This window comes from Molothrus ater, chromosome 29 (genome assembly GCF_012460135.2).
Source record: "Molothrus ater isolate BHLD 08-10-18 breed brown headed cowbird chromosome 29, BPBGC_Mater_1.1, whole genome shotgun sequence".
NCBI classification, from domain to species: Eukaryota; Metazoa; Chordata; class Aves; order Passeriformes; family Icteridae; genus Molothrus; species Molothrus ater.
Window position 1 is genome coordinate 892,838 of NC_050506.2, and position 23,213 is coordinate 916,050.

A 23,213-nucleotide genomic window follows, 5' to 3' on the forward strand; every position below is an offset into this window, starting at 1 on the left:
CCTTTGCCTCAGGCCCATTCCTGGTGTTCCCTCCCCACACCCCAATCCCATAAAAATATAATTTAATATCTTTATTAATTGACACATTCCCCAGTTAATATGTTTATTAATTAATAAATTAACGAATTTATTTACTGTTTAATTACTTTTGCTGATGCCCTGGGCAATGGTTCCAGGTGACACCAACCCAGTCCCCCCTTTGCTCCTCACCCCATTCCCGGTGTTCCCTTCCTGTACCCTGATCCCACAAAGACATCATTGGATATATTTATAGGTTATTATCTTTATTAATTAACACACTCCACAATTAATGCACGTATTAATTAATGCATTAATTTATTTCTTAATCATGCAATGGCCTTTTTGGACAGCCTGGGCAATGGTTCCAGGTGACACCAACCCCACCCCACCCTTGCTGCTCGCGCCATTCCCGGCGTTCCCGCACCCCGATCCCACAGAATGCCCTGGAGTTCCCTCCGCCCTGGGGGCTGATTTGGGGTGGATTTGGGCTCTCTCAGGGAGTGGGTGCTGAAGAGCAGCCTGCTGGTGGCCATGGCCGTGTACACCTACCTGAGGCTGATCGTGGATCACCACGGCACGGCCGCGCTGCAGGCGCTGCGCCAGAAGGAGGTGGAGTTCTGTGTGTGCCTGCTGAGGGAGAGGGTGAGTGTATATGGGATTGGGATTGGGATTGGGATGGGATTGGGATGGGATTGGGATGGGATGGGATTGGGATTGAGATAGGATTGGGATTGGGATTGGGATTGGGATGGGATTGGGATTGGATTGGGATTGGAGTTCTGTGTGTGCCTGCTGAGGGAGAGGGTGAGTGTATATGGGATGGGATTGGGATTGGGATGGGATTGGGATGGGATTGGGATGGGATTGGATTGGGATGGGATTGGGATTGGATTAGGATTGGGATTGGGATGGGATTGGGATTGGGATGGGATTGGGATTGAGATAGGATTGGGATTGGGATTGGGATTGGGATGGGATTGGATTGGGATTGGGATGGGATGGGATTGGGATTGGAGTTCTGTGTGTGCCTGCTGAGGGAGAGGGTGAGTGTATATGGGATGGGATTGGGATTGGGATTGGGATGGGATTGGGATGGGATTGGGATTGGGATGGGATTGGGATAGGATTGGGATAGGATTGGGATTGGATTGGGATTGGGATGGGATTGGGATTGGGATAGGATTGGGATAGGATTGGGATTGGAGTTCTGTGTGTGCCTGCTGAGGGAGAGGGTGAGTGTATATGGGATGGGATTGGGATTGGGATTGGGATGGGATTGGGATGGGATTGGGATTGGATTGGGATTGGGATAGGATTGGGATTGGGATTGGAGTTCTGTGTGTGCCTGCTGAGGGAGAGGGTGAGTGTATATGGGATGGGATTGGGATTGGGATTGGGATGGGATTGGATTGGGATTGGATTGGGATGGATGGGATGGGATTGGAGTTCTGTGTGTGCCTGCTGCGGGAGAGGGTGAGTTTATATGGGATTGGATTGGGACGGGATTGGGATGGGATTGGTATTGGATTGGGATTGGGATTGGGATGGAAATGGAAATGGGATTGTGATCCTGCCTCCCCTGCTCCAGGAGCAGGGCAGTGCCTGTGGTGTGATCCCATTCCCAGTTTGGCTCTGGATGGAGCAGGAAAATCCCCCCAGAGCTGGGATCCATCCCAAACCCTCCCATTCCCCCTCCTCCCCCAGCCCCTGGCTGCATTCCTGAGGGGAAGGTGGCAGATTTATGGGATTTGTGGGATTCATGGGCCCGTTGTTTGCTTTGGGAGGGAGAACATTCCAGAAGAGCTGCTGGAATGACCTTCCCTGCCTGTGCCCTGACCCCAGCCCGGGGCTGCAGCGGGGCCGGGGCCGGGCAGGGAGAGGAGGGAGAATTCTGCCCTCCCCGATCCCACCCCTGCTCTGAGAGGGATTTCCCTCCCTTTTCCCAGCTCAGGGATTCTTCCGTGGGATTTTCATGGGATTCTCCCAGTTCAGGGATTCTTTCATGGGATTTTCATGGGATTTTCCCAGTTCAGGGATTGTTCTTTGCGATTTTCCCTCCCTTTTCCTAGTCCATGGATTATTTCATGGGATTTTCCCAGTTCATTCATTGTTTCATGGGATTTTCCCTCCCTTTTCCCCAGTTCATGGATTGTTCAATGGGATTTTCATGGATTGTTTCATGGGATTTTCATGGATTGTTCAATGGGATTTTCATGGGATTTTCATGGATTGTTCCATGGGATTTTCATGGATTGTTCAATGGGATTTTCCTGGATTGTTTCATGGGATTTTCATGGATTAATTCATGGGATTTTCATGGATTGTTTCATGGGATTTTCATGGATTGTTCCATGGGATTTTCATGGATTAATTCATGGGATTTTCATGGATTAATTCATGGGTTTTTCATGGATTGTTCAATGGGATTTTCATGGGATTTTCATGGATTGTTCCATGGGATTTTCATGGATTGTTCAATGGGATTTTCCTGGATTGTTTCATGGGATTTTCATGGATTAATTCATGGGATTTTCATGGATTGTTTCATGGGATTTTCATGGATTGTTCCATGGGATTTTCATGGATTAATTCATGGGATTTTCATGGATTAATTCATGGGTTTTTCATGGATTGTTCAATGGGATTTTCATGGGATTTTCATGAATTAATTCATGGGATTTTCATGGATTGTTCAATGGGATTTTCATGGATTGTTCAATGGGATTTTCCTGGATTGTTTCATGGTATTTCCATGGATTAATTCATGGGATTTTCATGGGATTTTCATGGATTGTTTCATGGTGTTTCCATGGATTGTTTCATGGGATTTTCCTGGGATTTTCCTGGATTGTTCCATGGCGTTTCCATGGATTGTTTCCTGGATCGTTCCGTGGCGTTTCCATGGATTATCCCATGGAATTCCCCCCTTTTCCCCCAGTTCATGGACTGTTTCATGATCGGCCGGGACCTGGTGCGGCTGCTGCAGAACGTGGCTCGGATCCCTGAGTTTGAGCAGCTCTGGAAGGACATCCTGCACAACCCGCAGGTGCTCAGCCCCCAGTTCACAGGTACCAGCCTGGGAAATCCCCTCTTTGCCGTGGATCTCCCAGTTCTCTCTTTTTCCAGGGCTGTTCCAATGCATTTTTTTGTTGCCAGAGTGACAAAGCCGCCTTTTGTTTCCTTAAAAAGGAAAGGAGCTTAGGGGTTTCTTTAATTAGGTGAAAATTGCATCTCATAGGCTTAAAGAAATCCACCTTAAACTTTAAAGAACTCCACCTTAAACTGTAAAGAATTTCACTTTAAACTTTAAAGAATTTCACCTTAAACTTTAAAGAACTTCATCTTATTCCTACATTTATTCACATTCATGATATTCCTATATTTTTTTACATTAATTATATTTCTATGTTTATTCACATTCACGATATTCCTATATTTATTTACATTCATTATATTCCTGTATTTTTTTACATTAATTATATTTCTATGTTTATTCACGTTCATGATATTCCTATATTTATTCACATTTATGATATTTCTTTCTTTATTGACATTAATGATATCCCTATATTTATTTACATTCATGATGCTCCTATATTTATTGACATTGATGATATTCCTATATTTATTTACATTCATTATATTCCTGTATTTATCCCATTAATTATATTTCTATTTATTCACATTCATTATATTCCTATATTTATTCACATTGATGTTATTCCTATATTTATTTACATTAATGATATTCCTATATTTATTCACATTGATGATATCCCTATATTTATTTACATTCATGATATTCCTATAATTATTTACATTCATTACATTCCTTTATTTATTCACATTAATGATATTCCCGTGTTCATTTACATTAATTATATGCCTATATTTATTTACATGGATTATATTCTTTTATTTCTTGACATTCATGATATTCCTGTATTTAATTACATTAATTATATTTCTATTAATCATTCCCTTCTCTGGGCAACTTCCCAGCATCTTCTGGATGCAGCAATTCCAGGGAAAAATTGGCTTTGAAGCGTTCCCACCCTTTGGAGCCTGGTTAAATCTCCTTTAAACACCTCAGGGGAACACTCAGGACGTATTTGAGGCTTTTTGCACCCCAATTTCTGCCCCTGTCCCCCCAGGTGTGCTGCAGCTGCTGCAGTCCAGGACCTCCCGCAAGTTCCTGGCGTGTCGCCTCACGCCCGACATGGAGACCAAGCTGCTCTTCATGACCTCACGGGTAAAAATCCCCCTGGCTTCCCAAACTCCACCTGGATTCCCAAATTCCCGATGGGTTCCGTCCCAAATTCCACCTGGATTCCCAAATTCCTGATGGGCTCTGTCCCGAATTCCACCTGGATTCCCAAACTCCACCTGGATCCCAAATTCCTGATGGGTTCTGTCCCGAATTCCACCTGGATTCCCAAATTCCTGATGGGTTCTGTCCCGAATTCCCCCTGGGTTCTGTCCTGAATTCCACCTGGATCCCTGAATTCCTGATGGGTTCTGTCCTGAATTCCACCTGGATCCCAAATTCCCGATGGGTTCCGTCCCGAATTCCACCTGGATCCCAAATTCCTGATGGGTTCTGTCCCAAATTCCCCCAGGATTCCCAAATTCCCCCTGGGTTCCCAAATTCCTGATGGGTTCTGTCCTGAATTCCCCCTGGATTCCCAAATTCCCCCTGGGTTCCCAAATCCCACCTGGGTTCCCTCCCAAATTCTCCATGGATTCCATCCCAAATTCCTGATGGGTTCCCTCCCGAATCCCCCCTAGCTCAAGGTCCTGCTTGTCCCCACTGCCAGCCCTGTCCTGTGTCCCCATTTCCAGCCGTGTCCCCTGTCCCTGTCCCATGTCCCCATCCCTGTCCTGTGTCCCCAGCTGTGTCCTGTGTCCCCATTTCCAGCTGTGTCCTGTGTCCCTGTCCCGTGTCCCCAGCTGTGTCCCCATGTCCCATACCTGTCCCCAGCCATGTCCCCATGTCCCTGTGCCTGTCCCCAGCCATGTCCCCATGTCCCTGTGGCTGTCCCCAGGTGCGCTTTGGGCAGCAGAAGCAGTTCCAGGGGCAGTACCTGTCCCCAGCAGTGTCCCCATGTCCCATACCTGTCCCCAGGTGTGTCCCCAGCCATGTCCCCATGTCCCCATGTCCCTGTGGCTGTCCCCAGGTGCGCTTTGGGCAGCAGAAGCGGTTCCAGGACTGGTTCCAGAGGCAGTACCTGTCCACCCCCAACAGCCAGACCCTGTCCCCAGCCATGTCCCCATGTCCCCATGTCCCCGGGTGTGTCCCCAGCTGTGTCCCCCGTCCCCAGGTGCGCTTTGGGCAGCAGAAGCGGTACCAGGACTGGTTCCAGAGGCAGTACCTGTCCACCCCTGACAGTCAGTCCCTGCGCTGTGACCTGATCCGCTACATCTGCGGCGTGGTGCACCCGTCCAACGAGGTGCTGAGCTCGGACATCCTGCCCCGCTGGGCCATCATCGGCTGGCTGCTCACCACCTGCACGGTCAGCACCCCAAAAACGGGGCACAGGATGGGAGAAACCCTAAAAATGGGGTACAGGGTGGGCTGCTCACCACCTGCACGGTCAGCACCCCAAAAACGGGGCACAGGATGGGAGAAACCCTAAAAATGGGGTACAGGGTGGGCTGCTCACCACCTGCATGGTCAGAGCCCCAAAAACGGGCTGGGAGAACCCAAAAATGGGGTACAGGATGGGAAAACCCCAAAATGGGGTACAGGGTGGGCTGCTCACCACCCGCATGGTCAGAGCCCCAAAAATGGGCTGGGAGAACCCAAAAATGGGGTACAGGGTGGGAGAAACCCCAAAAATGGGCATGGTATGGGCTGGGAAAACCCCAAAATGGGGCACAGGGCCATCACTGGCTGCCTGCTCACCACCTGCACGGTCAGCACCCCAAAAATGGGGTACAGGATGGGAGAAACCCTAAAAATGGGGTACAGGGGGATGCGAGAGCCCAAAAATGGGGTACAGGGTGGGCTGGGAGAGCCCAAAAATGGGGTACAGGTTCGGAGAACCCAAAAATGGGGTATGGGGTGGACTGGGAATGGGAACATCCTAAAAATGGGGCATGGGGTGGGCTGGAAGCAGGGAGAGCCCAAAAACAGGAGCAGGAACATCCCAAAAGTGGGGCACAGGATGGGCTGGGAATGGGAACACCCCAAAAACAGGAGCAGGAACACCCCAAAAACAGGAGCAGGAACATCCCAAAAAGGGAGGGTGGAGAGTTCTCAGAGGGATTTTGGGTGGCTCGTGGGGGTTTCCCAGCGTTGAGTTTGGTCATGAAGGGATCTCAGGGGGTTCTTGGGGGGATCCCAGGGGTTCTTGGGGGGATCTCAGAGGGTTCTTGGGGGGATCCCAGGGGGTTCTTGGGGGGATCTCAGGGGTTCTTGGGGGGATCTCAAGGAATCTTTGAGGGATCCCAGGGGGTTCTTGGGGGGATCTCAGGGGGTTCTTGGGGGGATCTCAGGGGGTTCTTGGTGGGATCTCAGCATGGTGTTCATGGGGTGTTTTGGGGTTTTTCGGTCTCCTGCAGTCGAACGTCGCTGCCTCCAACGCCAAGCTGGCTCTGTTCTATGATTGGCTCTTCTTCAACCCCGAGAAGGACAGCATCATGAACATCGGTGGGTGGGACCTGCCAGGGCTGGGATCCACCTCGGGATGGGATCCTGGGGCTGGGATCCATGGGGATCCACCTTGGGATGGGATCCTGGGGCTGGGATCCATGGGGGATCCACCTCGGGATGGGATCCTGGGGCTGGGATCCATGGGGATCCATCCCGGGGTGGGATCCTGGGGCTGGAATCCATGGGGATCCATGGGGGATCCATCCCGGGGTGGGATCCTGGTGCTGGGATCCATGGGGATCCATGGGGGATCCGCCTTGGGATGGGATCCTGGGGCTGGGATCCATGGGGATCCATCCTGGGATGAGATCTTGGGGTGGGCTCCATGGGGATCCATGGGATGTTCATGGGGCTGGGATCCATGGGATCTGCCTGGGGTGGGATCCATGGAGATCCATGGGGATCCACCTTGGGATGGGATCTGTGGGGGATCCACGGAATGGGATGGAATCCTGAGGTGAGATCCATAGGGGATCTGCCTTGGGATGGGATCCTGGGGTTGGGATCCATGGGATCCATCCTGGGATGGGATCCTGGGGTTTGGATCCATGGGGATCCATCCTGGGGTGGGATCCATGGGGATCCATGGGGGATCTGCCTTGGGATGGGATCTGTGGGGGATCCACGGAATGGGATGGAATCCTGAGGTGGGATCCACGGGGACCCATCCTGGGGTGGGATCCTGGGATGTTCCTGGGGTGGGATCCATGGATGAGATCCATGAGATGTTCCTGGGATGGGATCCTGGGATGTTCCTGGGGTGGGATTTGGGGCCATTGTGACCCATGGGCAGCACAGGACCCGCCTGCCCCTCATCCCCTGGATCCCACCCCATGGATCCCGTGGATCCCATGGATCCAGCCTGTCCTGGTGCCTGGGCAGCCCCCCCAGAGCAGGGATTTGGGGTTTTTGGGGTCCAGGAGCAGGGATTTGGGGTTTTTGGGGTCCAGGAGCAGGGATTTGGGGATTTTGCGTTCTGGGAGCAGGGATTTGGGGATTTTGGGGTCCGGGAGCAGGGATTTGGGGTTTTTGGGGTCCAGGAGCAGGGATTTGAGGATTTTGGGTTCCAGGAGCGGGGATTTGGGGTTTTTGGGGTCTCTGGGGCCTGACCCCCTGTCTCCCCCAGAACCTGCCATCCTGGTCATGCACCACTCCATGAAACCCCACCCGGCCATCACGGCCACGCTGCTGGACTTCATGTGCAGGGTGAGGAATCCTCCTGCAGCAGGGAATTCCAGGGGTGGGGAGAGCTGGGAGGGAACTGCCGGGCTCCACAAATCCCAAAAAAAATCCCATCCAAAAAAATCCCGAAAAATCCCGAAAAAAATCCCCCCCCAAAAAATCCCCCCAAAAAAATCCCCCCAAAAAATCCCAAATTACAGAGGGATTTTTTCCTATACCCCAAATTAAAGAGGGATTTTCTCCTTTATCCCAAATTGAGGAGGGATTTTCTCCTTTACCCCAAATTAAAGAGGGATTTTTTCCTTTACCCCAAATTAAAGAGGGATTTTCCCTTTATCCCAAATTAATGATGGAATTCCTGATCCAGGGAGGGATCAGAGCATCAGGGAATGATCCAGAATGATCCCAGACCAGGGAAGCTGCTGGTTCCAGAAATTGGGAATTAAAGAGGGATTTTCTCCTTTATCCCAAATTAAAGAGGGATTTTCTCCTTTATCCGAAATTGAGGAGGGATTTTCTCCTTTACCCCAAATTAAAGAGGGATTTTCTCCTTTATCCCAAATTGAGGAGGGATTTTCTCCTTTATCCCAAATTAAAGAGGGATTTTCTCCTTTATCCCAAAGTGAGGAGGGATTTTCTCCTTTATCCCAAATTGAGGAAGGATTTTCTCCTTTACCCCAAATTAAAGAGGGATTTTCTCCTTTATCCCAAATTAAAGAGGGATTTTTTCCTTTACCCCAAATTAATGATGGAATTCCTGATCCAGGGAGGGATCAGAGCATCAGGGAATGATCCAGAATGATCCCAGACCAGGGAAGCAGCTGGTTCCAGAAATTGGGAATTAAAGAGGGATTTTCTCCTATACCCCAAATTAAAGAGGGATTTTCTCCTTTATCCCAAATTAAAGAGGGATTTTCTCCTTTATCCTAAATTAAAGAGGGATTTTCTCCTTTATCCTAAATTAAAGAGGGATTTTCTCCTTTACCCCAAATTATCCCCAGCACTTGGTGGGAAGAATCCAGAACATTCCTGGAGCTCCCTCCCTCCCACCCCAAATTCCTGGCAGCAGAACTGGGGAGAAAGTTCTGGAATGTCCCAATTCCTGAGGCTGGGATTTCCCACTCTTGGCAGGGATTTTTTCCCTAACATTCCTCTCTCCATCCCTGATCTTTTCCAGATCATTCCCAATTTTTACCCCCCTCTGGAAGCCCACGTCCGGCAGGGAGTGTTCAACTCCCTCACCCACATCGTGGAGAAGCGAGTCCTGGCGTAAGAATTCCCAGATTTTTCCCATTTTTTCCTGAATTTCCACATCTGCCCCCACCCCGGGCCTGTCCTGGAGCTCTGGAGTTATCCAGGAAAATTTGGGATCAGCCAGGCTTGGACTGGGGGCTGATCCAGGAGGGAAAAGAGGGGTGGGGGAAAGAGGGAATTGGGATTTCTCAGGAATTCCGACCCCTTTTTCCCATTCCCATGTTCTGGTGGCACAGGTGAGGGGATCCCAAAAACCATGAGGGAAAAGGGATTGGGAAAAAGAGGGAATTGGGATTTCTCAGGAATTCCGACCCCTTTTCCCCATTCCCATGTTCTGGTGGTACAGGTGAGGGAAAAGGGATGGGAGGGACAAGGAAATTGGGATTTTCCAGGAATTCCAGGCCCTTTTCCCTCTCCCATGTTCTGGCAGCACGGGAGGGGATCCCAAGGACCATGAGGGAAAAGAGGGAATTGGGATTTCCCGGGAATTCCAGCCCCTTTTCCCATTCCCATTTTCTGGCACAGGTGAGGGGATCCCAAAGATAATGAGGGAAAAAGGGATGGGGGAAAAGAGGGAATTGGGATTTCCCAGCCCAATTTTCCAGCCCCTTTTCCCATTCCCATGTTCAGGTGAGGGGATCCCAATGGCCATGAGGGGTGAGGAAATTGGGATTTCCCAGGAATTCCAGCCCCTTTTCCCATTCCCATTTTCTGGTGGCACAGGTGAGGGAAAAGGGATGGGAGAACAAAGGGAATTGGGAATTCCCAGGAAAATTTCCCCTTCTCCCATTCCCATGTTCTGGTGGCACAGGTGAGGGGATCCCAAAAACCATGAGGGAAAAGGGATTGGGGAAAAGAGGGAATTGGGATTTCCCAGCCCAATTTTCCAGCCCCTTTTCCCTCTCCCATGTTCAGGTGGCAAAGGAGGGGGGGAAAAGGGATGGGAGAACAAAGGGAATTGGGAATTCCCAGGAAAATTTCCACTTCTCCCATTCCCATGTTCTGGTGGCACAGGTGAGGGGATCCCAAAAACCATGAGGGAAAAGGGATTGGGGAAAAGAGGGAATTGGGATTTTCCCTGTTCCCATTGCCAGTGGGATGAGGCCCCATCCCAGCTCTGGCTGATCCCAAATTTAGGTGGAGTTTTCCCAAATTTTCCCTCACAGGCACCTGGCCCCGCTCTTTGACAACCCCAAACTGGACAAGGAGCTCCGGGCAATGCTCAGGGAGAAATTCCCGGAATTCTGCAGCTCCCCCTCACCCCCCATGGAAGGTGGGGTATTAAACTGGGAATTCTGGGAATTAAATTGGGATTTTGGGGGAATTTACTTGGGAATTTTGGGGAATTAAATTGGGATTTTGGGGGATTAAATTGGGATTTTTTGGGGAATTAAATTGGGGAATTAAATTGGGATTTTGGGGGAATTTACTTGGGAATTTTGGGGAATTAAATTGGGATTTTGGGGGATTAAATTGGGATTTTTTGGGGAATTAAATTGGGGAATTAAATTGGGATTTTGGGGAGTTAAATTGGGATTTCGGGGAATTAAACTGGGATTTTGGGAATTAAATTGGGATTTTCTGGGAATTAAATTGGGGAAATAAATTGGGATTTTTTGGGAATTAAATTGGGATTTTTTTGGGAATTAAATTGGGGAAATAAATTGGGATTTTTTGGGAATTAAATTTGGATTTTTGGGGGATTGAATTGGGATTTTGGGGAGTTAAATTGGGATTTTGGGGTAGTTAAATAGGGATTTGGGGGAATTAATTAAATTGGGATTTTGGGGAGTTAAATTGGAAATTAAATCGGGGAATTAAATTGGCATTTTGGGAATTAAATTGGGATTTTTGGGAGAATTAAATTGGGATTTTTGGGAATTAAATTTGGATTTTTGGGGGGGTTAAATTGGGATTTTTGGGCTCCCTCCTTGGTGCCAGTGAAAATCGAGGAGCCCGTTGCCATGGAGATGGAGAATCACCTGGAGAAGGATGACGGTTGCTATGACAACGCCGAGGCCGCCTTCAGTGACGATGAGGAGGAGCTGAGCAGCAAAGGAGGTCAGGGAGCCCCTGGGCTTCCCCAGGGACACCCACGGCGCCCTCCGGGCTCCAGAATTCCCTCAAAAAACCTCCTGGACAGGAGCTGATCCCACTGGAGATCCCAGATTCCCAAATCCCAGGAGCTGATCCTGGTGGAGATCCCAGATTCCCAAATCCCAGGAGCTGATCCCACTGGAGATTCCAGATTCCCAAATCCCAGGAGCTGATCCTGGTGGAGATTCCCAGGTTCCCAAATCCCAGGAGCTGATCCCACTGGGAGATCCCAGATTCCCAAATCCCAGGAGCTGATCCCAGTGGAGATCCCAGGTTCCCAAATCCCAGGAGCTGATCCCAGTGGAGATTCCCAAATCCCAGGAGCTGATCCTGGTGGAGATTCCCAGGTTCCCAAATCCCAGGAGCTGATCCCACTGGGAGATCCCAGATTCCCAAATCCCAGGAGCTGATCCCACTGGAGATTCCCAGGTTCCCAAATCCCAGGAGCTGATCCTGGTGGAGATTCCCAGGTTCCCAAATCCCAGGAGCTGATCCCACTGGGAGATCCCAGATTCCCAAATCCCAGGAGCTGATCCCACTGGAGATTCCCAGGTTCCCAAATCCCAGGAGCTGATCCTGGTGGAGATTCCCAGGTTCCCAAATCCCAGGAGCTGATCCCGCTGGGAGATCCCAGATTCCCAAATCCCAGGAGCTGATCCCGGTGGAGATTCCCAGGTTCCCAAATCCCAGGAGCTGATCCCGGTGGAGATTCCCAGATTTCCTTGGCAGGGAGGTTCTGCAGGAGCTGATTCCCAAAAATCAGGAGCAGATCCCACTGGAGATCCCAGATTTCCTCTGCAGGAGCTGATTCCCAAATCCCAGGAGCTGATCCTGTGGGAGATCCCAGATTTCCTCTGCTGGGAGGCTCTGCGGGAGCTGATTCCCAAAAATCAAGAGCTGGTCCTGCTGGAAAGTCCCAGATTTCCACTGCAGGAGCTGATTCCCAAATCCCAGGAGCTGATTCCCAAATCCACTGTTCCGGATCCGTGCCCACAACGTTTGTTCCCTTTCCTGGGCTGTTCCCAGGAGTTCAGAGCATTTTTCCAGCCTCACATCCCAAATGGTCTCACCCAAATCCCCTCTGGATCCATTCCCAGCCTCCCTGGTTGGATCCTTGTAGAATTCCTGCCCTGCCCGGGGTTTGGGGGCAGAGGACGTGGCCTGGGAGCCTCAGAATCCAAATCAATCCCAAATTTTGCCTCCTTGGAGGGTCAGGTTTGGGAATGGAGAACCCCAATCCCAAATTTTGCCCCCTTTGAAAAGACCTGGGAATGTTGAAGGGTCAGGTTTGGGAATGGGGAACCCCAATCCCAAATTTTGCCTCCTTGGAGATGCCCTGGGAATGTTGAAGGGTCAGATTTGGGAATGGGGAACCCCAATCCCAAATTTTGCCTCCTTGGAGATGCCCTGGGAATGTTGAAGGGTCAGATGTGGGAATGGGGAACCCCAATCCCAAATTTTGCCTCCTTGGAGGGTCAGGTTTGGGAATGGGAAACCCCAATCCCAAATTTTGCCCCCTTTGAAAAGACCTGGGAATGTTGAAGGGTCAGGATTGGGAATGGGGAACCCCAATCCCAAATTTTGCCTCCTTGGAGGGTCAGATGTGGGAATGGGAAACCCCAATCCCAAATTTTGCCCCCTTGGAGATGCCCTGGGAATGTTGAAGGGTCAGATTTGGGAATGGGGAACCCCAATCCCAAATTTTGCCTCCTTGGAGGGTCAGATTTGGGAATGGGGAACCCCAATCCCAAATTTTGCCTCCTTGGAGGGTCAGGTTTGGGAATGGAGAACCCCAATCCCAAATTTTGCCTCCTTGGAGGGTCAGGTTTGGGAATGGGGAAGCCAAACCCAAATTTTGCCTCCTTGGAGATGCCCTGGGAATATTGAAGGGTCAGGTTTGGGAATGGGGAACCCCAACCCCAAATTTTGCCTCCTTGGAGGGTCAGGTTTGGGATGGGGACTGAGCAGGGATCACAATCCCGGACATTCCCAGCCCTGGCTCCAGGGGAGGAGGGTCCAGGACGGGGATTGCTGGGAAGGAGGAGGATCCCGGGGAATTCCTGGTTTCAGGCAAGAAGAGGGAGTTCAGGTTCCATCCCATCAAGGAATCCATCGTGGAGGAGCCCGTGGACATCACCCCCTTCCTGGAGCAGCTGGACGAGTCCCTGAGGGACAAAGTGCTGCAGCTGCAGAAGGGCAGGTGGGGACATTCCCAACCATTCCCATTCCCATTCCCAGCCCCTTCCCAGCCCAGAGATTCCATGGAATTTCTGGCTCTGAGTGCCCTTAAAATCCTGGAATTCATCCCCCCCCCGCCCCTGGAATCTGCACACCTGGGCCTCCCCCAGCCCCAGCCCCGAGTGGCCGCTCCCAGTGCTCCCAGTGCCTCTCCCAGTGCTCCCAGTGCTCCCATTCAGTGCTCCCAGTGCTCCCAGTGTTCCCAGTGCCCCTCCCAGTGCCCCTCCCAGTCTTCCCAGTGCTCCCAGTGCTCCCAGTGCCCCTCCCAGTGTTCCCAGTGCCTCTCCCAGTCTTCCCAGTGTTCCCAGTGCCCCTCCCAGTGTTCCCACTGCTCCCATTCAGTGCTCCCAGTGCCCCTCCCAGTGCCTCTCCCAGTGCTCCCATTCAGTGCCCCTCCCAGTGTTCCCAGTGCCTCTCCCAGTGTTCCCAGTGCTCCCAGTGCTCCCATTCAGTGCCCCTCCCAGTGCTCCCAGTGCCCCTCCCAGTGCTCCCAGTGCCTCTCCCAGTGTTCCCAGTGCTCCCAGTGCTCCCAGTGCCCCTCCCAGTGCTCCCAGTGTTCCCAGTGCTCCCATTCAGTGCTCCCAGTGCTCCCATTCAGTGCTCCCAGTGTTCCCAGTGCTCCCAGTGCTCCCAGTGCCCCTCCCAGTGTTCCCAGTGTTCCCAGTGCCCCTCCCAGTGCTCCCAGTAACGGTTTCTGTCCCTGTGCTGCTGCAGTGACACGGAGGCGCAGTGCGAGGTCATGCAGGAGATCGTGGATCAGGTCCTGGAGGTAACAGGGCTGGGATCTGGGATCCGTCATGGGTGGGATCTGGGATCCATTTTGGGGAGATCTGGGATCCATTTTGGGCAGGATCCGGGATCCATTTGGGGCAGGATCTGGGATCCATCATGGGTGGGATCTGGGATCCATCCTGTGTGGAATCCAGGATCTATCCCAGCAGTGATTTGGGATCCCTGGTGCTGGAACCCCTCCGGAGCAGCCTGGGATCCATTCCCGTGCCCCTTCCCCGTGCCAGGATCCATTCCCCTGTCCCTGCCCTGTGCCAGGATCCGTTCCCGTGCCCTTTCCCTGTGCCAGGATCCATTCCCATGCCCTTTCCCTGTGCCAGGATCCATTCCCATTCCCCTTTCCCTGTGCCAGGATCCATTCCCGTGCCCTTTCCCCGTGCCAGGATCCGTTCCCCTGTCCCTGCCCCGTGCCAGGCAGGCCCTGAGCTCTCTCCCTGCCCTTTCCAGGAGGATTTTGACTCGGAGCAGCTCTCGGTGCTCGCCTCGTGCCTGCAGGAGCTGTTCAAGGCTCATTTCCGTGGGGAGGTGCTGCCGGAGGAGATCACGGAGGAGTAAGGGCTGGGAAAACCCAGAGGGGGATCCAGGGCTGTTCCCATTCCTGGAAAATCCAGAGGGATCCAGGGCTGTTCCTGTCCCATTTCCTGGGAAAATCCAGAGGGCTGTTCCCAATCCTGGGGAATCCTGGAGGGCTGAGCAGCCAGAATGATCCAGGGCTGTTCCTGTGCCATTCCTGGAAAACTCAGAGGGCTGTTCCCATTCCTGGGAAAACCCAGAGGGATCCAGGGCTGTTCCTGTGCTCCCAACGGGATCCAGGGCTGTTCCCATTCCCAGGAAAATCCAGAGGGATCCAGAGCTGTTCCTGTGCCATTCCTGGGAAATCCTGGGCGGATCCAGGGCTGTTCTTGTGCCATTCCTGGGAAAACTCAGAGGGATCCCAGGCTGTTCCTCAGGGCTGTTCCTGTTCTCATTCCTGGGAAAACTCAGAGGGATCCCAGGCTGTTCCTTTGTCATTCCTGGAAAATTTGGAGGGCTGTTCTTGTTCTCATTCCTGGGAAAACTCAGAGGGATCCCAAGCTGTTCCTCAGGGCTGTTCCTGTGCTCCCAATGGGATCCAGGGCTGTTCCCATTCCTGGGAAAACCAAGAGGGGTCCAGAGCTGTTCCTTTGTCATTCCTGGGAAAACTCAGAGGGATCCAGGGCTGTTCCCCGGGGCTGTTCCCGTGCCATTCCCAGGATCCCGGGTGCCATTCCCGGGAGCTCAGAGCGTCCGTCTGTCCCCAGGTCCCTGGAGGAGTCCGTGGGGAAGCCCCTGTACCTGATATTCCGGTAGGTCCCTTCCCAAACCCTCGGGAATTCCCGGCCTCCCTCCTCATCCCAAACACCCCAGGGAGTTTCCCATCCCATTCCCAGCGGGAAATCCGGGGATTTGGGGTTTTTTTTTGGGGTTTTTGGTCCCCGCTGTCCCGGTGACGTTCCCGCTGTTCCCAAGGAACCTGTGCCAGATGCAGGAGGACAACAGCGGCTTCTCGCTGCTGCTGGACCTGCTCTCCGAGCTCTACCAGAAACAGCCCAAGATCGGCTACCACCTGCTCTACTACCTGCGGGCCAGGTGAGGCCCCGCCCTGCGCTCACCCCGCCCCCTCAGATGGGCCCCGCCCCGCACTGACCCCGCCCCCTCAGATGGGCCCCGCCCTGTACTGACCCCGCCCCCTCGGATGGGCCCCGCCCTGTGCTGACCCCGCCCCCTCAGATGGGCCCCGCCCTGCTCAACTCTGTCCCTTCAGATGGGCCCTGCCCTGCTCTGACTCCTCCCTCTCTCCTGTGACTCCTCCCCTCACCTGGGCCCCGCCCTCTTACCTGTGCCACTCCCCTGCCTGTGCCTGTCCCTTCCCCTGGTGGTGGCGTGGGCCAGTGTGTCCCAGCTGTGTCAGGTGTGTGCCAGCAGTGTGTCAGCCATGCCAGGTGCCAGGTGTGTTCCAGATGTGCCAGGTGTGTGCCAGGTGTGTGCCAGGTGTGGCGGGTGTGCGTTAGTTGTGTCAGCTATGTCCCAGCGGTGCCAGGTGTGTGCCAGCAGTGTGTCAGCCATGCCAGGTGTGTGCCAGGTGTGGCAGGTGCCAGGTGTGCTGTGTCCCCAGCAAGGCGGCGCTGGGCAGGATGGGGCTCTATGAGTGTGTCAGTTGTGCCAGGTGTGGCAGGTGTGTGTCAGGTGTGGCAGGTGCCAGGTGCGCTGTGTCCCCAGCAAGGCGGCGCTGGGCAGGATGGGGCTCTACGAGTCGTTCGCCCAGGCCACGCAGCTGGGGGAGCTGCACACGTGCCTGATGATGGACATGAAGGCGTGCCAGGAGGACGATGTGCGCCTGCTCTGCTTCCTCACGCCCTCCATCTACACCGAGGTGAGCCCGCACCTGCCCAGGGCTGCCCAAAATCCCATCCCAGGGGTGCCCCGAGTGCCAGGGGTGCCCCAGGTCCTGTCCCAGGGGTGCCCCGAGTGCCAGGGGTGCCCCAGGTCCCATCCCAGGGGTGCCCAAATCCCGCTCCAGGTGTGCCCCAAATCCTGTTCCTGGTGTGCCCAAAATCCCATCCCAGGGGTGCCCCAGGTCCCATCCCAGCTGTGCTGCAGCAGAGAATCCCCCAAAATTTTCTCTAAATTCAGAGAATCCCCCAAAATTCTCGCTGTGCCTTCCAAGGAGGAAGGAGCTGGGCCTGCTCCTCCTTCCTGCCTGGATCAGCTGGAGCAGCTCCGCTGACCCCACATCCCAGGATCCATCCTGGTGTGGGTCCCATTGTTCCCCTCACTGATCCCAAATCCAGGATCCATCCCAGTGCAGGTCCCATTGTTCCCCTCACTGATCCCAAACCCAGGATCCATCCAGGGCAGGCTCCCATTGTTCCCTGCGCTGATCCCAAATCCAGGATCCATCCCAGAACAGGCTCCCATTGTTCCCCACACTGATCCCAAATCCAGGATCCATCCCAGGGCAGGCTCCCATTGTTCCCCTCACTGATCCCAAATCCAGGATCCATCCCAGGGCAGGATCCCGTTGTTCCCTGCGCTGATCCCAAATCCAGGATCCATCCCAGATCCCATCCCTCTCCCTCGGCGCCGCCGTGCCCTGATTGATTTTGTGTTTCCTGCGGGGCCCTGGAGCAGGGAGCAGAGCCAGGAAAAGGGAAAAAAAACGGGAATTCCGGGAATTCCAGAGCCCTGGCTGACGGCTGCCTCCCGCTGGAGCTTTTCCCACCTGGAATTTTTGGGATTTTGGGAGGGCTCTCCCTGCTGTCTCTGCCCGGATTTTGGATTTTGTGCATTCCCAGTTTGGATTTTGTGCATTCCCAGTTTCCAGATGAGACCCTGAGGAGTGGGGAGCTGCTGAACATGATCGTGGCTGTCATCGACTCCTTCCAGGTGAGGGGAATCCTTCCCGGCCCCTTTCCTGGGGAATTTAACCCAAAATGAGCCACCCATGGCCTCAATCCTCGCCTAAATCCCCTCGTCCAAAGGTCGATCCCAAAGGATCTCCTGGGCAATCAGTGCTAATTACCCCTAATGAGCCCCTTTGCCCGGGGGATCCCGCTGGCTCTGCCTGGCCTGGAATTTGCTGTGAGAACCCAAAAATAGAACCCAAAAAATTCCCGGGGGCACCCCTGGAATGCCGGGGTCCGGATGTGCCCGGAGCCCCGGGGTTGTGCAGGGTCTGGGGGTGCCCGAATTCCCGGGGTCGTGGGTCTGGAGCAGGGTCTGGATGTGCCCAGAACCCCAGGGATCCCAGGGGTGGAGCTGGCACGGTTCCCCCTGGATCCCACCTGGGGAGGGTCCTCAAAGCCCCCTGACCCCATTCCCTGTCCCATCCCAGCTCCAGGAGCTCGTGTGCCACGTGATGATGGGAAACCTCGTCATGTTCCGCAAGGATTCCGTGCTGAACATCCTCAGTGAGCGGGACTGGGAGTGGGAAATGGGACATGGGAGAGGGAATGAGATTGGGATCGGGAATGGGAACGGGAACGGGAATGGGAGAGAGGAAGTGGGATTGGGAATGGGAATGGGATTGGAAATGAGAATGGGAGTGGGATTGGGAATGAGAGTGGGAGTGGGAATGAGAATGGGATTGGGAAATGGGATAGGGAATGGGAATGGGATTGGAAATGAGAATGGGAGTGGGATTGGGAATGAGAGTGGGAGTGGGAATGAGAATGGGATTGGGAATGAGAGTGGGATTGGGAAGTGGGAGAGGGAATGGGAATGAATTTGGAATGGGAATGGGATTGGGAGTGGGATTGGGATTCGGAATGGGATTGGGAAAGGGAATGGGAAATGGGAACAGGAATGGGAATGGGAACAGGAAAGGATTTGGAACGGGAATGGGAGTGGGAATGGGGATGGGAACGGGAATGGGAATGGAATGGGAATGGGAGTGGGATTGGGACTGGGACTGGGAATGGAAGCAGGAAAGAGATTGGGAATGGGAATGGGAATGAGGAGGTCCCAGGCAGCCCCCAAATCCCACCCCAACCCCAGGCTTGGCCCTTTCCAGAGGGAGATCCCTGCCCGGGGCTGAATTCCCTGCTGGCACTGAAGGGTCACTGCCCCGGGGGGAATGTGGGATTTATCCCTGTGCCCCAGGGGTGCCAGGCAGGGCACGGCCAAAATCCCAAAATCGGCTCCACAGCCTCTCTGTGGGGTCCCTCAGTGTTCCAGAGCAAATCCAGCTTTTGGGATAAGCCTGTTAATTAGGGAGCCTCGTTAACCCTGCCCCCACAGCCCCTTCCCGGGACAGGGCTCTGTCCCCATTCCCGGGGCCCGGAGGGGTGGGGGGGACCCTGGGCAGGTTTTGGGGTCCCCAGAGGTGGGGAAGGCGCTGACACAGATCCCTGTTAACCCATTGTCCCCATTATCCCATTGTCCCTTTTATCCATCCCTGCTGTCCCCCTGTCCCCCCTGTCCCGCTGTCCCCCTGTCCCGCTGTCCCTCTGTCCCTCTGTCCCTCTGTCCCCCTGTCCCTCTGTCCCGCTGTCCCTCTGTCCCGCTGTCCCTCTGTCCCTCTGTCCCCCTGTCCCTCTGTCCCCAGTTCAGAGCCTGGACTGGGAGACCTTTGAGCAGTACTGCACCTGGCAGCTCTTCCTGGCCCACAACATCCCCCTGGAGACCATCATCCCCATCCTGCAGCACCTCAAGTACAAGGGTGAGCTGGGGACACCCTGGGGACACCCTGGGGACATTGCCAGGGGGGACATCCTGGGGTGACATTCCCAGGGGAGCATTCCTGGGGGTCATTCCCATGGGGGGCATTTTCTGGGGACATTTTTTTGGGGACATTCCCGGGGACATGCCCAGGTGTCATTCCCAGGGGTCATTCCCATGCGGGGCATTTTCTGGGGACATTCCCAGGGGTCATTCCCAGGGGTCATTCCCAAGGACATTCTTGGGGGCATTCCCGGGGGAGAAATTCCTGGGGACATCTCTTGGGGACATCCTGGGGGACGTTCCCAGGGGGACATCTCGGGGACATCCGGGGGACATTCCCAGGGACACCCTGGGGACATTCCCAGAGGTCATTCCCATGGGGGGACATTCCCATAGGGGACATTTTTTGGGGACACGTTTTGGGGACATTGCCACCCTCCTTCCCCTGGCAGAGCACCCCGAGGCCCTGTCCTGCCTCCTGCTGCAGCTCCGCAGGGAAAAGTGAGTCTGGGGGGGACAGGGGGGACCCCCAGAGTGTCCCCAAGGGAGGGGGGACATGCCTGGAGTCCTGGGGGGGGACACCGAGGGGATTTGGGGACACTGAGGGGATTTGGGGGGCAGTGAGAGGATTTGGGGACACCAAGGGGATCTGGGGGGCACTGAAGGGATTTGGGGGACACCGAGGGGATCTGGGGGGCACTGAGGGGATTTGGGGACACCGAGGGGATTTGGGGACACTGAGGGGTTCCAAGGGACACTGAGGGGATTTGGGGACACTAAGGGAGAGACACTGAAGGGATTTGGGGACACCGAGGGGATCTGAGGGGTTTTGGAGGGCACTGAGGGGATCTGGGGACACTGAGGGGATCTGGGGGGCACTGAGGGAATTTGGGGACACTGAGGGGATTTGGGGGGCACTGAGGGGATCTGGGGACACTGAGGGGTTCCAAGGGACACTGAGGGGATTTGGGGACACTGAGAGGATTTGGGGGGCACTGAGGGGATTTGGGGGGCACTGAGGGGATCTGGGGACACTGAGGGGATTTGGGGGGCACTGAAGGGATTTGGGGGACACTGAGGGAATTTGGGGGGCACTGAGGGGTCTCCTGAGGTGTCTGGGTGATCTCCTGGGGCTCTGGGGAGGTCTGGGGGGTCTGGGGGCATCTCCTGGGTGTCTGAGGGATCTCCTGGGTGTCCAGGGCTGTCCCCCACCCTTCCCCACTCCCGTTTTTGCCAGGCCCAGCGAGGAGATGGTGAAGATGGTGCTGAGCCGGCCGTGCCACCCCGAGGACCAGTTCACCACCAGCATCCTGAGGCACTGGGGGCTGCGGCACGACGACCTCCTGGGCGAGCACATCAAGGCCCTGCTGATCAAAAACAACAGCCTGCCCCGCAAGCGCCAGAGGTCCGGGGGGGCTCCTGGGGGGCTCACCCCCATTTGTTGTGTCTCACACCCATTTTTTGGGCTCTCATCCCCCATTTTTTAGTTTCTCATCCCCATTTTTTAATTTCTCACCCCCATTTTTAGCTTCTCACCCCATTTTTAGTTTCTCACCCCCATTTTGAGCTCTCACCCCCATTTTTAGTTTCTCACCCCCATTTTTTAGTTTCTCATCCCCATTTTTAGTTTCTCACCCCCATTTTTAGTTTCTCATCCCCATTTTTAGTTTCTCATCCCCATTTTTAGTTTCTCACCCCCATTTTTAGTTTCTCATCCCCATTTTTTAGCTTCTCATCCCCATTTTTAGTTTCTCATCCCCATTTTTGGGCTCTCCTCCCCATTTTTAGTTTCTCACCCCCATTTTTAGTTTCTCGCCCCCATTTTTGGGCTCTCCTCCCCATTTTTAGTTTCTCATCCCCATTTTCAGTTCCTCACCCCCATTTTTAGCTTCTCACCCCCATTTTTAGTTCCTCATCCCCATTTTTAGTTCCTCACCCCCATTTTTAGTTTCTCACCCCCATTTTTAGTTTCTCACCCCCATTTTTAGTTCCTCATCCCCATTTTTAGCTTCTCACTCCCATTTTTAGTTTCTCCTCCCCATTTTTTAGTTTCTCACCCCCATTTTTGGGCTCTCACCCCCATTTTCAGTTTCTCATCCCCATTTTTTAGCTTCTCACCCCCATTTTTAGTTTCTCACCCCCATTTTTTAGTTTCTCACCCCCATTTTTAATTTCTCACCCCCATTTTTGAGCTCTCACCCCCATTTTTAGTTCCTCATCCCCATTTTTAGTTCCTCATCCCCATTTTTAGTTTCTCATCCCCATTTTTGAGCTCTCATCCCCATTTTTAGTTCCTCATCCCCATTTTTAGCTTCTCACCCCCATTTTTAGTTTCTCACCCCCATTTTTAGTTTCTCACCCCCATTTTTAGTTTCTCATCCCCATTTTTAGTTTCTCACCCCCATTTTTAGTTTCTCACCCCCATTTTTGGGCTCTCACCCCCATTTTTGGGCTCTCACCCCCATTTTTGGGCTCTCACCCCCATTTTCAGTTTCTCATCCCCATTTTTTAGCTTCTCAACCCCATTTTTAGTTTCTCACCCCCATTTTTAATTTCTCACCCCCATTTTTGAGCTCTCACCCCCATTTTTAGTTTCTCACCCCCATTTTTTGGGGTTCTCACCCCCATTTTTTGGGGTTCTCACCCCATTTTCTGCCTCCTCTCCCGCAGCCTCCGCAGCTCCAGCAGCAAACTGGCCCAGCTCACCCTGGAACAGATCCTGGAGCACCTGGACAACCTCAGGCTCAACCTCACCAACACCAAGCACAACTGTGGGTCCCTCCCCACACCCTGGGCTGTTCCATTTGGGTCTGGGGTCCCTCCTTGCCCTGACCCTCCCCATTTTCCCCCCAGTTTTCAGCCAGACCCCGATCCTGCAGGCGCTGCAGCACGTCCAGGCCAGCTGCGACGAAGCTCACAAAATGAAGTGAGACCCCCTCCCCACACCTCTCCCTCCCTTCCTGAAGACCCCAGACCCCCCCCCCGAGCCCCTCTGGTGCCCCCCCAGGTTCTCGGATCTCTTCTCCCTGGCCGAGGAATACGAGGATTCCTCCAGCAAACCCCCCAAGAGCCGCCGCAAGGCCACGGCCCTGGCCAGCCCCCGCAGCCGCAAAAATGCAGCACAACCCCCCAACAACGAGGAGGAGTCTGGCTCCAGCAGCGCCTCGGTGAGACCCCCACCCTCCCCGAGACCCCCCCGAGACCCCTCTGAGCTCCCCAAATCCCGTGTGACCCCCCCCCCTTCAATGTCCCTGCAGGAGGAGGAGGACACCAAACCCAAACCGGCCAAGAGGAAAAGGAAAGGTTCCTCTGCTGTGGGGTCGGACAGTGACTGAGGGGTGGGACCCCCCCGGGACTCCTCCCACACCATGGGGACCCCCCCCCACCACGGGGACCCCCCTCGGGACCCTCCCCACCATGGGGAACCCCCCAGGACCCCCCAGACCGGTGCCAGCAAATCCCCAAGCTCGGGGTCCCCATCACTCCCTTACCCCCCCCTCCCCTCCCTTTTCACCACCTGGGGAGGGGTCGCGCTGCCCCCCCCCACCCCAGGACCCCCCCATTGTTGGTGGGACCCCCCCTCAGGGGACAAGGGGGGCACCCCCAGCCCCATTTTCCTCCAGAAATGTAAATAAAGGGTGGAACCGAGTGGCTGCTCCAGGATGATTTGGGGAGGGGGAGTTGGGGGGTCCTGGGCTGGGGGAGGGGCAGCATTTGGGGAGGGGTCCTGCCCCGCCCCCGGAGCATTTTTAAGTGTTTTTAAGAAAAGCAGCAATAAAAACTTTCCTGTTTTGTA

General features: G+C 54.0%; 1 protein-coding gene across 1 annotated transcript in view; it reads left to right on the forward strand.

Annotated features, from left to right (window-relative positions):
- Window positions 1-23,213, forward strand: part of INTS3 (integrator complex subunit 3) — a 32,064-nt gene extending 8,851 nt beyond the window's left edge. The window contains exons 7-30 of the mRNA XM_036397785.2: window positions 519-663; window positions 2,960-3,089; window positions 4,176-4,273; window positions 5,343-5,534; window positions 6,586-6,673; window positions 7,803-7,882; window positions 9,036-9,127; window positions 10,279-10,385; window positions 11,054-11,173; window positions 13,280-13,409; window positions 14,162-14,216; window positions 14,684-14,787; window positions 15,517-15,561; window positions 15,725-15,844; window positions 16,475-16,628; window positions 17,573-17,641; window positions 18,090-18,165; window positions 19,302-19,415; window positions 19,870-19,918; window positions 20,655-20,822; window positions 22,088-22,188; window positions 22,271-22,343; window positions 22,425-22,584; window positions 22,675-23,213. Coding sequence (XP_036253678.1) covers window positions 519-663; window positions 2,960-3,089; window positions 4,176-4,273; window positions 5,343-5,534; window positions 6,586-6,673; window positions 7,803-7,882; window positions 9,036-9,127; window positions 10,279-10,385; window positions 11,054-11,173; window positions 13,280-13,409; window positions 14,162-14,216; window positions 14,684-14,787; window positions 15,517-15,561; window positions 15,725-15,844; window positions 16,475-16,628; window positions 17,573-17,641; window positions 18,090-18,165; window positions 19,302-19,415; window positions 19,870-19,918; window positions 20,655-20,822; window positions 22,088-22,188; window positions 22,271-22,343; window positions 22,425-22,584; window positions 22,675-22,752 — 2,548 coding nt within the window. The 3' untranslated portion in view covers window positions 22,753-23,213. The remainder of the gene's footprint in view (window positions 1-518; window positions 664-2,959; window positions 3,090-4,175; window positions 4,274-5,342; window positions 5,535-6,585; window positions 6,674-7,802; window positions 7,883-9,035; window positions 9,128-10,278; window positions 10,386-11,053; window positions 11,174-13,279; window positions 13,410-14,161; window positions 14,217-14,683; window positions 14,788-15,516; window positions 15,562-15,724; window positions 15,845-16,474; window positions 16,629-17,572; window positions 17,642-18,089; window positions 18,166-19,301; window positions 19,416-19,869; window positions 19,919-20,654; window positions 20,823-22,087; window positions 22,189-22,270; window positions 22,344-22,424; window positions 22,585-22,674) is intronic.